We start from the raw sequence: 13763 nt of genomic DNA, 5'->3' as shown, positions 1-13763 counted from the left end.
TCTTACTGTTGAAGCCAACGAGTTTAAAACAGACAAAAAAACCCCCAACAAATCTGACAGAACACCTGCTAAATTAAGGGAACAGTCCAAGAAAACAGCACTTCTAAAACTATTCTGATCAAATAAAGTTCTGACTGCAGATTATTTACGTGAAGATCTCCGGAACAGTGAGTAGCTTCTCACTACCTTCAGTTGAGATACGAAAGTCTAGCATATATGCAAACTATTCTTTTGCCACAGTATGGTGTGGAAGATTAATGCATAATCCCTGTTTGTTGGTGGTTAGGCTGGAAACTGTTCAATCCCATGAGGAACAAACTTAAAATAGGAAAAAATAAACAGTGCTGTTTATTGCAGTTTCAATCTATAAAATTATAGCTATCACTTGAGCAGTCCTAAGCTTTGTCAGAAATTTTCACCTATTTTCAAACATAACCAACCTAGATATTTCTCCTATAACAAGAAACTTTCAATACTAGAACACTTTCTAAACTGATGGGTGTACACACATCTTATACAACTGAAAATGAATTAGAAATGCACCTTCTGTTAACTGGAATCACAGAGCCAGTTTGTTCCAGGAATCTGTTTTCTGATCTTCGTTGGCGGATTATGAGCCATGCAATGCCTATATAAGGTTATGTATATATATCTGTGTATATATATATATATATATATATATAGACACAAACTGCTAAAAAAACACTTCTAAACACTTTAGTAAACAGCCTTTGCTTTTACCATTTAGTAGAGTTCAATAAAACCTTCTGTACCAATAAATTTCTCAGTAAAGGAAAGTCAAGCTCACACAAAGCATTTCAAGGAGAAAGGGTTGAGTGTCAGATTCTCCCTAAATACAAAAGTCATCCATCTCCCCATGAGAACAACCATTCAGTAGAACAGCACATCACCAGAGAACTTCAGTTTTGAAAGCTGGAGTTCTCCAGAAGTCTAAAATCCCTTAGCATTTCTTCCCTACTTCTTATCTCCTGCCTTGAGAATATCAGCAAGTTCTCCTGTCAAAAGCAGCATTTCATCACCAGTTGTAGGTCAGTATTTTCATCTTCTACACAGAAAGCTTGGCAGCAGTGGCTTATATCAGTTATCAGTCTACATACTACTAGAAATAGCTACTTCATTTATTAAGTTTAGATTTGCTAAGCAGACCAAAATATTTGCATCCATCCACAGAAAAAGATTTTAAAATATGGTTTGATGACTGATTCTAGTATGACTTTAGCTCCAAACTCTGTAATTGAGAAATAGTGCAAACATTGCAGAATAAACATACTCATTCAGTCTCCTGCAATGCACTCCTCGTCCCTGCAATTCTGCACAATTCCCAACTTTTCTTGTGGTACAACCACAACATTTCACCAGTCTCTGCAAAGAGGTGCAATGGTTTACTTACAAACATGGTCCAAAGGAAGAAATTTTCAAAGGTAAGTGGTGATTTTTACTGGGATGGTGGAAGGAGGACAAGGGCAGTGGTTGCTGCTTCTTGTGACCACACAGCCTAAGTGCAGCCATAGCTACTGAGGGAATTTCAGCACTGAATTGCTGAGCTGACCCAAATCCAAACTAAAACTGCTGAGACCAAAACCAAAGCAGCCCTGGCTTGAGCCCAAGTGTGTGCTCCCTCCCATGACCCCTCCTTCAAGCCAACATAAACATCTGAGACCACACTGGCCATGCACCTAAAACACTGCTCACTGTTATGAGACTGTTTTAGCTAACGTTGGTCAAAATTCAGAGCAGCCTGGCAGGCAGCTGACTACTGAGAATTCCAGGGAATGACTCCACTGACCAGGAGGAAAACCAAAGGATCAGAAGCAGGGCAAGCAGGCATTACCACTGGGCAATGCCATGCCAGATTACTGCACAGACCCACAGCCTTCAGGCTGTAAATCAGCACTTCCATTAGCTGGAGCTGTGCTGCTGCTTAACCAGCGCCAAGAGCAGCTCCTGTCAAACCCAAAACTGCAGCTGAATACTCCTATACCCACAGTAAATAAAATATGAGTCACTGTGCTGCCAAAACTGCACCATGAACACAAAACTATACCAAACACAAACTGCTAGAGACTTCTTGCTATCCAGTCTCTGGCCTCTTTCATAAAAAAGGACACATTATCATATTCTTTTATATAAGGTTTCTTTTGGATTGGGGATACTGATTTAAAGGAATCCTCAAATGCTTAAACTGCAGAAACATGGATTAATTAATGCATCCCTGTGTTCATACTGAATTATATAAAACATTACTATAAAGAACTGATCCGTGCCAACAAATCTAGTGGCAAAACTGCTTTTGGCCTATCCTGTCAGACTATCCTGCTGAACTTCATGGCACTCACTTTTGGGTAAAGTCACAGGTGAGTGACCAACAGCCACCTAAATTCCAAGCTTCGTGACCAGATGCTTTGGATTAAACCTTGGTACTGCAGACATGACCATAATTTCAGAGATGTGATTTCAGAAGAGCTGATCTGTCAGATCAGGCCAGAGCACGCTGCCTCTCATCGGGCTCCCCACCAGCCAGTGCAGCCCAGGTCAGAGCCATGGCAGAGACGTGCGAGGGATTTGCCATCACCTCCTCTTTCCCATCTCACTGGTTCCAGAACCCTGGATGTTTAACATCCAGGTCAAAACAGAAAAGTAGACCAGACTAAAACAAACATCCTATTTCTGCTCACAGAAAGGGTCCCCCTGTACAGGCACCTGCACCACTGCATCAACTTCCAGACAGGCAAATGAATATTATAATTTTAATTATTTCAAATGACCTAAAATTATAGGTTGAATAAAATTTACAACTACTCTGATAATATTTTCAAAGCTTCAAAAGTTGATTTTTTTCAAACCAATATACTTTATTATACTGAAGACTAATTAAACAGCACCAAAGAGCTCATATGGCATGTTATTGTTCATCACATCAAAATCAACTAACAAAGCGAACAGAAAATTGAAAGTGTTCAGATTTAACAACAGGGTATGGAAAAAATCCTATTTAAAGCAAAAATGAAGTTGAAGATAAAGTTCTAACTCTTTTACTGATGGAAAAAAACGATACCAGGGTTACTTGATGCAATATATAAGAGAGGAAGAAATGTTTTCATTTGTGTCTAAAGAATGTGGAAAATTGCTCATACTTTTTTTCATATGTGTTAGAACACTTCTATGTAATAGTTTGGAACAACACGAGCTTTATCAGGGTTAGACACCAGTGATGATCAATATTCTAGAGTCTTTACTGGTGAGAGAAAATGTGCTAAAGCCCCAGTCAGTGGAAGTGCTCAGGACAGAAGGCCAGCTGTGGTGCAGAGGTAGAACAGGAGCGGGATCAGCTCAGTGAGTTACAGCACTGAGTAACTTGGTCTCAGGATCCCTCCACAGGCAGAGTGAGCCCCTGATCACTGCACAGCCCCAGGCGGGGCTGGAATCACTGCAAACTCACTGCCTCGACAGCAAACTGCCAGCAAAAGTGCTATTACCTCACCAGAGGAACCAGCTCCTGCTTTCCTGCTAAATACACACTTCCATCCCCATTCCAGGTTTCACAACAACGTGACTGGGACACCCAGCCCCAGAGTGGAGAGCAGGCTGAACCACAAGTGACATTATGAAATGCTGAGTAGCTTTTTAAATACTAGTGAGCAAGAACAGATTGTTGGGAAGTTTAGCACCACTTGGAAAATAGGGGACCATGGATGCTCCAAACTGAAGTGAAATTACTAGCAAAACACAAATCAAAACCAGTTAGCTATCAAAAACTCTACTTCTCTGCTCTTACCTTCAGATATTTTCTACGATAAGAAGCAAAAACCAAGGTTATTAAAGTTTTAATCTTTTGAAAGACCCTTGGCACATCTCTTACCCAGCACCATGCTCTAACAATGCTCAGTTTCTGTATCAACCACAACAACCAGGCCTGCAGATCTGTATTTTTACTTTTGTTAACATAACAATCCAGTATGAGGAATGTAAACATGGCAAATAAAGAACAAATTCTGTCAAATTCACAAACACACTGCAGATAGCTTCTGGCTTGTTTTCACAAACAGTTCTCTAAATTATAACCTCTATTTGAGCAAGACCAAAATAATTCTCATTTCCAGTGTTACTGAACCAATTCTTGAAATTCCCTAGATACCTGGCCAGCAGATGCACAAAATGAAATATTTTGCATGGAATCATCCCAGTACAGATTAAACTGTATTCCTTCCATATGCTACTCAACCTAATGTCTTCTCCATGAGTGGTTTTTTCAGGTGAGTCAGAAGATTCCTCTGCTAGGGATGGGAACAGAACAGGAGGCTTCTTATCCCCTCCTCAGAGCAAGGTCTCTCTGCTGCAGCAAAAGGAGGCATTTCTAGTACCTCTATCTCAAGCACAGTTTAGGATTGTTAGGCTTTTACTTCCTGTGCTGATATCACGAAGACAAAACTGATAAGAAATGTTCAATTCCAACAGTCCAAACAGTCCAATATTTACTGCTCCAAGGGACCAACACTTCAGACAACAGGGAATGGCTGTCACTGTTTGCAGTGACTGATGTTTAAGTCAAAAGGTTTCAGCAGCTCAATGAGTAGCTACTCACACCTAACACTCTCTGCAGCTGTAAGGGTTTTTTTTCTCCCCCCAATCTTTCAATACTTTAATCTATTTCTAGTATCTATATTTTCAGATCTCCTCATCAGAACTATTACAGCACAACTGAACAAGATGTTAGAATCAGATTTTTGAAACACATTTAATTATTATATAGTCTCAGAGTAAGATGATGGCAGAATATTGCAGCACATCACTGAGAAGCAAGTGTCAGTTTACTCAAAAAAGAACTTAGGAGCCCTGGAGTATTTTGGCACACACTTTTTGGATACTATAAACTCTCTGACATGCACTATTGCCTCTCTTAAAGGCAGGACAAAGCATAAGTTAAGCATAAAAGTTACAGCATTGAATTAAGCATAAAAGAATAAAAATACACTGCAAGAAGGATGAGGGACCACTGCCTACATAGAAAAACAGATTCCCAAATAGTACCCACAAACTGCAAGCAAGGAAACAATGATGCACAAGACTTGTAGAGCACAGAACTACTTACCTATGACAACTCTGTCAGACAGATGTGTTCAAGCAACTGCTAATATTAAAAAATACTGTATTTGAGACTATTTACTCATAACAAAGAAGATAACAATCAGCACGAGAGAAATAACACGCACCTCTAAGGAGGCAGGAAATTTAATGAGCTCTCTCCAAGGGAAAAACGCTGAGCTATTTTTTTTCAAGTTGAACTCGTCCCCTAGGTTTGCTACCCATGCACAGGCTGATGAGTCCCGGCCAGTGGAATGTGACACCACACGATCACCAGCCCCTCCACCATGCCAGCACAGGCAAGTGTGTGCTGCACACGGCTGTGTTATTACATCGCAGGGAACACGCTCCAACAACAGTGGGGTTCCACAGTACAAAACGTGAGCAACAGCCCCCTCGGGATCCATAACAAAACCGAAAATAATCGTTGCCCATTCTTTTACCAATGTTTATTAGTGCTACAGAACTAAGACCGTTCTTTACTGGCAAATGCATTTATCTCACTTGGCATCTGAGAAGCTTAAATACTAACCGAACGTAGTATTCTACGTCCGTGGCGTTTTCTTCTCTCCTTAAAACATAGAGAATTACCCATGTAAATAGCCACATAAGTAAAAAATTCGAGATATCTAACACGGTTCGTAATGGCCAGAGCTTCCCAGTCCTATGTTCAAAGCAGCCAGAACCCGATCTCCACTCGGACCCAAGGCGGAGGGAAGAATAATATTAAGAAATAATAACATTTAAAGAAGTAGAAAAAGCCAGGACTGAGAGACTCGGCCGAAGCCACCAACAGACACCTGTGCAGCAAGGAGGACAGGGGCCCTGCTGTCCGCTTCCAGGCCCGGCCCTCGAGCACAGCCCACCACGGGGCCCGGCCGTGCCGCTGGGCTCCGGCTCGGCTCCCGCCGCTGCTCAGGGCACCCCGGCCCGAGCACCCCCTGTTCCCGCCGCGGCCCCCGCCCTGCCTCGGCCGCGCCGCTCCCGGGCCGCGGCCTAAAGATGGCGGAGGCGGCCGCGCTTCCCTGGCTGCTCCCCCGCCCCGCCCAATACTGAGCCGCACTCACCGCCCAGCCAGCCTCTCGTACCGGGACTCCGAGGCGCACCGACACCTCGCTGCCCGCCTCGTCCTTCTGGCTCCGGCAAACTCCGCCGTCGCCGCCGCCTCACGACCCGCGGCCGCCCGCCATCTTCCCTCCGCCTCCCCCGCCAGCAGCGCACGCGCCCCACGCCAGCGCGCACGCGCACTACGTCAGGGCGCGCGGGCGGGGGCGCCGCGCCTGAAGGGCCCCGGGCGGTAACGCGCGTGCGTGCTTGGGGTGGGGCGCGCGCCGCTTCCGCGAGCCGACCCGGCCGGCGTACCAATCACAGGGCGAGAGTGCGCAGAGCTGCGCGCATGCGCAGAGTGTCTGGTGGGGCCGCCTCTCGTGGGGTGGAGCAGAGCGGTCGCCGGGGGTCCCTCAGAGGGGCCGGGCCGGGACCCGCCCCGGACACTCCCGGGACAGCTTGCCAAAAGAGGCACTGCCCGCGGCCAGAGCGATAATTGCTTCCCGGCATAGCCGCGTTGTGCGCTGCTCCGTGATAGTTCTCTCATGCTCACCAAACGCCCAGGCGCTACAAGACACTCCGCCCGGTGTGGCTCCCAGAAATACCTTTGGAATGGGCTGCCCAGGGAGGCGGTGGAGTCACCGTCTCTGGAGGCGCTGAAGGAAAGACTGGAGGTGGCACTCAGCGCCTGGTCTGCTTGGCAGGATGGTGTTCGCTCGGAGGCTGGACTCGGTCTCAGAGGTCTTTCCAACCTAATCGATTCCGTGATTCCATTCTCGTCCCCGTTACCGGGCTTCAGAACACAAGCAAAACCTACTAATGTCAAGGCTAATAATCTATTTGCGTAGGATGGTGGGAACTCCTGAGATCATTTACAGATCGCTAGGTCTGTTACACTCCTCGGTAGTCCTAAGGATGCTTTCAAAGGCGTCAAGTAGTAATGCGAGTGTAGATAGAGAGGGGCAGAATGGCTTTTTTCCCTGAATTAGTTGTGATTAAGACCTAATAATCTGTGTGTTTAGATGAAAATGTCTTAAAGCTACTTGAACAGAAACATTTTACAGAGCAAACCTGGTTCAGCAGGGGCAGCTACTGGGAAGCATATGCTGTGTCCAAAGAGGACACTAAGCTTTATAAAATAAAGCTTCGCCACCTTGGTTTTCCTTCTTCTGTTAGAATTATTCTGACCCTGGTAAAGCTGCATGTGTGGTTTATAGGCTTGAAGGAGCCACTGCCACCCCAGCTCATACACAAATCTGTTTGAGGTACTGTGCTCCAGGTGAGGTGATCCAAAAGTATGTTGTCACATAGCAGTACAGCCTCTCAGCACAACAGCAACACTACATTTCTAGTAAGACCCAAAATAATATTTTATTTCTGTCTCTTTTGCAAGATCAGTGAGACTATTGCTTATCATCACAAATAGTGTCTTAACACATCTGTCTACCTCTTCTCCCAATGTTCTTTCCTGCAAAATTTTCCTTCTTTCAGGTGGGGTGATAAAATTACAAGACTTGAAAGGGCTTGTTTAAGAAGTTTATCCCACACAAAAGAACATTCCTTTCAAAAGGAGTAATAAAAGCTAACAACCTGTGAATCTCCCAGCAGCTGAGCTCTGGTAGCACTGGGTGTGTGATGCCCACGGGCTGCACCAGGAGCCAGCCCTCCACTGTGCCCCATTATTTATGGTTTGGCTCCATCTCAGTCTTAGGGCAGTCAGGAACCTAGTTAAGGAGTCTATCCCTCCAGGGGTGGATACCTGGCTGTGTTAACATCAAAATTATTTGGTTTCTTCACCTTTTTTTTTTTCTGTAGCAGGATACAGATTGGGTGTCTGCAATCACTTGGCATAGAACAGGGGAGCAGAGAGGGAGATGCTGCTCCAATGCTTTCTCGCTGTGATTGCAGTAACACCTCTGACTGTCCTACACTGCACTGGGGTTATTACACTCTTGGAGCTCCCAGATCTCCAGGATCTATTCATCAAAAAGCTCCTCATTAACCAAATCATAATATGTACCTAATATTTATAAAACACACAACTTTAATTAAAAATACTTTTAATTTACACTAAACAATAATAGAAAAATATTGAAGTTGTAAAAATTCACTGTCCCGATCAAACAATAAAACAAACAAACAAAAAACACCACAGATATTGATGCTGTTTATCACTGAACCTTCTGAGAACCAAGAACAAGTTTCCACATCCTTTAGAAGTTCCCAAAAAACACAAAATCACATCTACATTTCTGCTAAAAACCAAAAACATTGAAAATTTACAACCTGGGGAGAGGAATTAGGGAAGAAACAAATACTTGAGCCACTGGGAAAAGGCCTTTAGGGTTCTTTGCTCTCACAATTCAGGAGATCCTTGCCAACATACACGTGGAACAAACCAAAAGGACAATGCTGATCTCCAGTCTGAATGCACCTGTGGCAACTGGAGCACCCTGCACCCACAACTACCCTCGCTCAGCTGGGAGCTGGACTGATCCAGAGGGCTGAGAAACAGCCCAGGTCCTCAGGACTTTCTGCTCAGATAACAGGGCTGAGGGTTAACCTTAGTACTGGAAGCTGCGTTTAGTCTGAATGTCGTCCAGAATCTGCTGTAATTCTTCATCTTCAAACCGGCCCTCCAGGCTGCAAGGCAAGAGCAATAAGGAGACATTAAAGGTTTCAGAAATAAGCTCTCCCCTTGATTCACTTCAGTCATAACTCTCTCCTGTCAGTCTCAACACACCATCACCCCCCTGTGTGACCACCAGGAACCACCTGTAACATCACTGTACCAAGAGTGCTCAAATCCCTGTGCACTGCTTCTTCCTTACATGACAGAACTCCATTGTTCCCAGAACCTTCTGCTGAGTAATTTCAAAAGGTGTTTTCAAAAAAGGCATGGCAGGTGTAAGCAGACCTCTGTATGAAGTCCATATAGCTGCATGCTCACAAGCCAGTCCATTCTTGCTATGAAATTTAACATAAAATCATGGAATGGTTTGGGTTGGAAGGGACCTTGAAGATCATCTCATTCCAACCCCTACATGGATAGGGACACATTGCACTAGACCAGGTTGTTCAGAGCCCCATCCAGCCTGGCCCTGAACACCTCCAGGGATCCAGGGGCAGCCACAGCTTCTCTGGGCACCTTCTGCCAGTGGCTCACCTCCCTCACAGGGATGAATTGCTCCCTAGTATCTAATTTAAATCTACTTTCAGTTGAAGTAATTCCCTTGTGCTGTCACTACTCTTGTAAAAAGTCTCTTTCCATCTTTCTGGTAGGCTCTTTCCAGGTACTGGGAGCCCACAATTAGGTCAGCCCAAAGCCTTCCCTTTTATATAATGACAAATAAGGAAAAAACTGTAATTCAGATGAATGTTTCATTTCCTCCTCTGTCTCAGGCCATGAGGTAACCAATCGAGACATGAAGAAGCAACTGCTCTGCCCTACATTATCCACAAAGCAGTTCATTTGCTCCAACGAAAAAAACTCCAAACAAACACAGCCAGCTAAGAACCCAAATTTAAGAGGTTTACACTTGATCCAGTAAAAGCTCTCAGAAGTACATAAGGGACATGTACAAAGTGTACTGCTGTCAGATCAACAGGCAGGGGAAGAAAGACCAAGACCAAATGTTTTTCCAGCAAGGGAGCTGGATTGAAGAGAGAGTACCAGGGCATGGCTGGCTTTAGGTCACAGGGAATTGACAGCAGCCTTTGTACAATATGTAAGTGCTTACCTAGGAATCAGAGCTTTTGCTTCCTCGGCTGTCTCAGGACACAAGTTAGCCAAACATGCCAGTTCAAACTTATGGAGCTTCTTCTGCAGCAGTAAGCTGTAAGGGAAGACAACAATTTGATGGAATTACAAGACAGAAATATAAAGGAGCTTAAACTGAAGCAAATGCTTCTCTTTTTGCACATTGCTTCTGGCACTGAAGTAATTTTTTTCAGCAGAAAAGCCTCATTATATAAATGCATAGAGGAAAAAATAAAATCCTATCTGCTAACTCCACCTCCCCTGAATTATTCTGCAAAGTCTACAAAATCCTCCCATTTAATGCAATCAGCTGTCAGTGAAATACTGAAAACAAAGCACTTCAGAAGGCTTGACCTGGACAAAGTATAACCCTTCATCAAGAACTTCTTGCTTTGTTAGGGAGCCAAGACTCAATTAAAGAACAAATCACTCAACATCACTAAGCTGTAATTTTGTTAAAAAATGCAGGTGTTGAAGTGGTAGTGCTGCTGCCTATTTCTTGTCCTCAACAAACCTCTCCTGTCGAAAAGCAGGCTGAGTTAACATTCAGGCAACCCAGTCAAACCTCCACTCAACACTCACTGCAACTGGCTCAGCGATAGAGGCAAGAAAAAAATCTTTTGCAAGATTTTATTCCAGCGGAATAACACAGTAGCTGAAGGGAAACCCCACTAGAAAGAGAGCAAACCACGTGCAGCAGGCAGCTTAAGAAAGGGAAGGGGTGGGAGTCAGAGCTAAGGGCTGGCCTCCAGGGAAAGGGGGGTGGCCACCAGGGATGCCAAGCCAGGGAGGAGACGGGAAGGAGAAACCAGAGGAAGCTGCGACACAAAGGTCCATTTGGGAGTGCTTCTCCCCCCAGGAGGTCTAACTCTGGTAAGCAGTTACTGATGTTTCCAGGGCTGGGGACTTGGGGATTGACCTAGGGGAGAGAGTTCATGGGATACCACACTTTTGTAAAGCAGGACGGGTGTGAGGGATCCAATTCTCTAACGCAGTGTTTGTTGCAGCCCGACTTTGCCGCTCACCTGCGCACGCTGGCGATGGTTTCGCGGTTTTTGAAGCGGCTGAAGCGCGCCGTGTAGTTCAAGGTTTTCATGAAGACCTCCGAGAGCTCCTGCTCATCCTCCGCGCTCTCGTTCTGCTGCTTGCGGTGCTCCAGCAGCATGTGCACCTCGGAATTCAGCAGAGTTTCCGCAGTTTCAAATTCTGCAGGATGAATGAGGGAATGCCGGCATGGAAAGAGGTGTTTGAAAAGGGGAATTGCACAAGTTTTGTGTGTAATTTAGATCTGGATAATAAAGAAGTGAAAATGTCTTTCATGTGAGCTCTTTCACGAGTGACTGGGCAGCATTTCATACTGAAAATGCTGATAAAAATTACACTTTCAGTGACAGTCCAAGGTGTTTGTCTTTTTGACCATATATTTTACACCTGCAGCCCTAACATTCAGATTTTTTCTTATTTGTGCAGTATGTTTTCTTCACCCAATTTCGGCAGAAGTAATGCATGACTTGATACAGAAAAAAAAATCTAGAACTCTAAAATTCCACAAAATTCAGAAGCGATGCCACAGTCTTCAGAAGTTTCTGAGCTCTTGAAGTAAATATGAATGCTGTTGAATGTTTTTAAAAAGGCTTCATTTACTTGAAAAGTTAATTGACCTGACTGAAATTTTATTATCAGAAAAAAAAATTTAACCTATTTAAAAAATTCTCCCCCCCTCTTTAGCCAACTTTGAATTAATTCATCATCACCATAACCACTATAAGTATTCCAATAACAAGAGTATCTTTCAACATCACAGTATGAGCTGTTCAAAGAACAGGGTCAGAGGCTGCATCCCAGAGTGCCTGACAGCACTGTTTTATACAAGCAGATACAGGGACTGCTAGAAAGGGCCTGGCAACTCTTATTTTGCATTGAGCAGTGAATCAGCTTGGGCTAAACATGAGATTTTAGCATTAAAAAAACCTGAAAAAATAGTCTTTCAGAACTTTCCTATTGTTCATAACTCAACAATGCAGCAAGGTGTCCATTTCAGCACGCTGTCCATTCCCCCCCCCCCCCCCTTTTTTTCAGGGTGGCTCTGAGATGTAAAAACATTTCTAGAATTTTTACTGAATTAATTTTTTGAAAAAAAAAATACATAGACAACAAATGTCTATAATTACCAACTGTGGATCTGTACAGCTGGTTTCCTAACTGCAGCAGTATTCACAAATTTCCAGAACAGCTTAGGTTGGGAGGGGACCTTACAGCCCATCCAGTCCCACCCTGCCATGGCAGGGACACCTTCCACTGTCCCAGTGCTCCAAGCCCTGTCCAACCTGGCCTTGGACACTTCCAGGGATCCAGGGGCAGCCACAGCTGCTCTGGGCACCCTGTGCCAGGGCCTCAGCATCCTCACAGGGAAGAACTTCTGTGTCAACAAACATCACTGAAAAAGCTTATATCAAAAACCAATAACCTTTCCACTATAACCTGACAGGACTTTTTTTTTTTTAAATACCCGACACACACGTAGCGGCCCACCTAACGAACCGCCATATCCTAAAAAATCATGAGATCCTTAAATATATACAAATCACTTATTATCCTGATTTTTAATACTCGGGGCTTAGTAGCTGCTGGAGGGGCGTTGAGCAGCGCTCCGGTGCAAGGAGCCGCTCGGCGAGGCTCGTACCCTACAGGCGGCCGCTGCCGGCCTCCAACCACCACCCGACCCCGGGCTCCTCGCCGACCCCGCTCGCACCTTTGGGGAAGACGAGCTGCGAAGCATCCTCCTCCACGTCTGCCGTCCGCGGGTCACTGCCGCCCGCCGCCATCACCGGAAAGCCACGGCGGAAAGGGCGGCCCCGCCTCACGGGAGGGCGGGCGGCTCTCTGGGCGGGGCAGGAACGGCTCTGCCGGGGTGAGAGCTGAGGGCTGTGCCTCGGTGAGGGGCGGGAACGGCTCTGCCCGGGTGAGGGCTGAGGGCTGTGCCTCGGTGAGGGGCGGGAACGGCTCTGCCCGGGTGAGGGCTGTGCCCCGGTGAGGGGCGGGAACGGCTCTGCCCGGGTGAGGGCTGAGGGCTGTGCCCCAGTGAGGGGCGGGAACGGCTCTGCCCGGGTGAGGGCTGTGCCCCAGTGAGGGGCAGGAACGGCTCTGCCCGGGTGAGGGCTGAGGGCTGTGCCCCGGTGAGGGGCGGGAACGGCTCTGCCGGGGTGAGGGCTGAGGGCTCTGCCCGCCATGAGGGTTGAGGGCACGGCTGCTTCTCCTCTCTCCGAAGGGCGGGAGGCCGGTTCTACCCTGGGCGCTGCTGAGGATAAAAGAGCTCGGTTGCCGCTGTGGGGCACTGAGTGGAAACAGCGGGAGCAGGGAGATTGAGTGTTCTCTCAACAAAACAGCCCTCAGAGGTGTGTTTAAGCTCGCTTAGTGATTAGCTGCTTTTAGAGAGAGAGAAAGCAGCGGGATGCTGACCGTGGTATGTATGAACAGAGGGCAAATAGCTGTGACAGACCAAGACTCTGCAAGTCCCTAAGCAGGAGGGTGTAGCCAGGCGGGGCTCGGCCTCTTCCCACAGACGACGAGAGGACACGGTATTAAGATGGGCCAGGGGAGGCTTGGGTTGAATATCACGAAGAATTTCTTCACTGAAAGGGTGATTGGACATTGGAATGGGCTGCCCAGGGAGGTGGTGCGGTCACCGTCCCTGGAGGCGTTTAAGGAAAGGTTGCAGGTGGCACTCGGTGCCATGGTCTGGTTGACATGGTGGTGTTCGCCCAAAGGTTGGACTCGATGATCTGTCTTTTCCAAAATAATTGATTCTGTGAACATGAACCCAATGTCTCACAAGGCACGAAGCAGGGCCCGA

The 13763-nt window shown here is 46.1% G+C and overlaps 2 protein-coding genes across 8 annotated transcripts in view; both read right to left on the bottom strand.

Moving 5' to 3' along the window:
- Nucleotides 1-6323, bottom strand: part of WDR33 (WD repeat domain 33) — a 68876-nt gene extending 62553 nt beyond the window's left edge. For 3 of the 7 annotated variants that reach the window (XM_041486937.1, XM_041486940.1, XM_041486939.1), the window contains exon 1: nucleotides 6171-6321. The gene's annotated coding sequence lies outside the window, so the exon portion shown is untranslated. Of the gene's footprint in view, nucleotides 1-5110; nucleotides 5150-6170 lie in introns of all 7 variants that reach the window. The other 4 variants (XM_041486935.1, XM_041486936.1, XM_041486933.1 and 1 more) reach the window with 4 other exon arrangements.
- Nucleotides 6324-8198: 1875 nt separating this feature from the next.
- On the bottom strand, nucleotides 8199-12763 carry POLR2D (RNA polymerase II subunit D). Its single transcript, XM_041487102.1, has 4 exons — nucleotides 12663-12763; nucleotides 10936-11116; nucleotides 9891-9986; nucleotides 8199-8793 (listed from the first exon to the last, which is right to left on the bottom strand). The coding sequence occupies exons 1-4, from the start codon at nucleotides 12733-12735 to the stop codon at nucleotides 8715-8717; spliced, it is 429 nt and encodes a 142-aa protein (XP_041343036.1). The 5' UTR covers nucleotides 12736-12763; the 3' UTR covers nucleotides 8199-8714.
- Nucleotides 12764-13763: the final 1000 nt, after the last annotated feature.

This window comes from Pyrgilauda ruficollis, unplaced genomic scaffold (genome assembly GCF_017590135.1).
Source record: "Pyrgilauda ruficollis isolate IOZ18807 unplaced genomic scaffold, ASM1759013v1 scaffold79, whole genome shotgun sequence".
Classification (NCBI taxonomy): Eukaryota; Metazoa; Chordata; class Aves; order Passeriformes; family Passeridae; genus Pyrgilauda; species Pyrgilauda ruficollis.
Note: the sequence above shows the minus strand (reverse complement) of the source record. Positions and strands in the feature narration are given on the sequence as shown.

Excerpts from the sequence above, each read along its gene's own strand:
- POLR2D (XM_041487102.1), bottom strand. The coding sequence starts at position 12,735 with ATGGCGGCGGGCGGCAGTGACCCGCGGACGGCAGACGTGGAGGAGGAT. Across the intron at positions 9,987-10,935 it reads ACCATCGCCAGCGTGCGCAG|CTTACTGCTGCAGAAGAAGC; the intron begins GTGAGCGGCAAA and ends CTTCCCTTACAG. Across the intron at positions 8,794-9,890 it reads GCAAAAGCTCTGATTCCTAG|CCTGGAGGGCCGGTTTGAAG; the intron begins GTAAGCACTTAC and ends CTTGCCTTGCAG.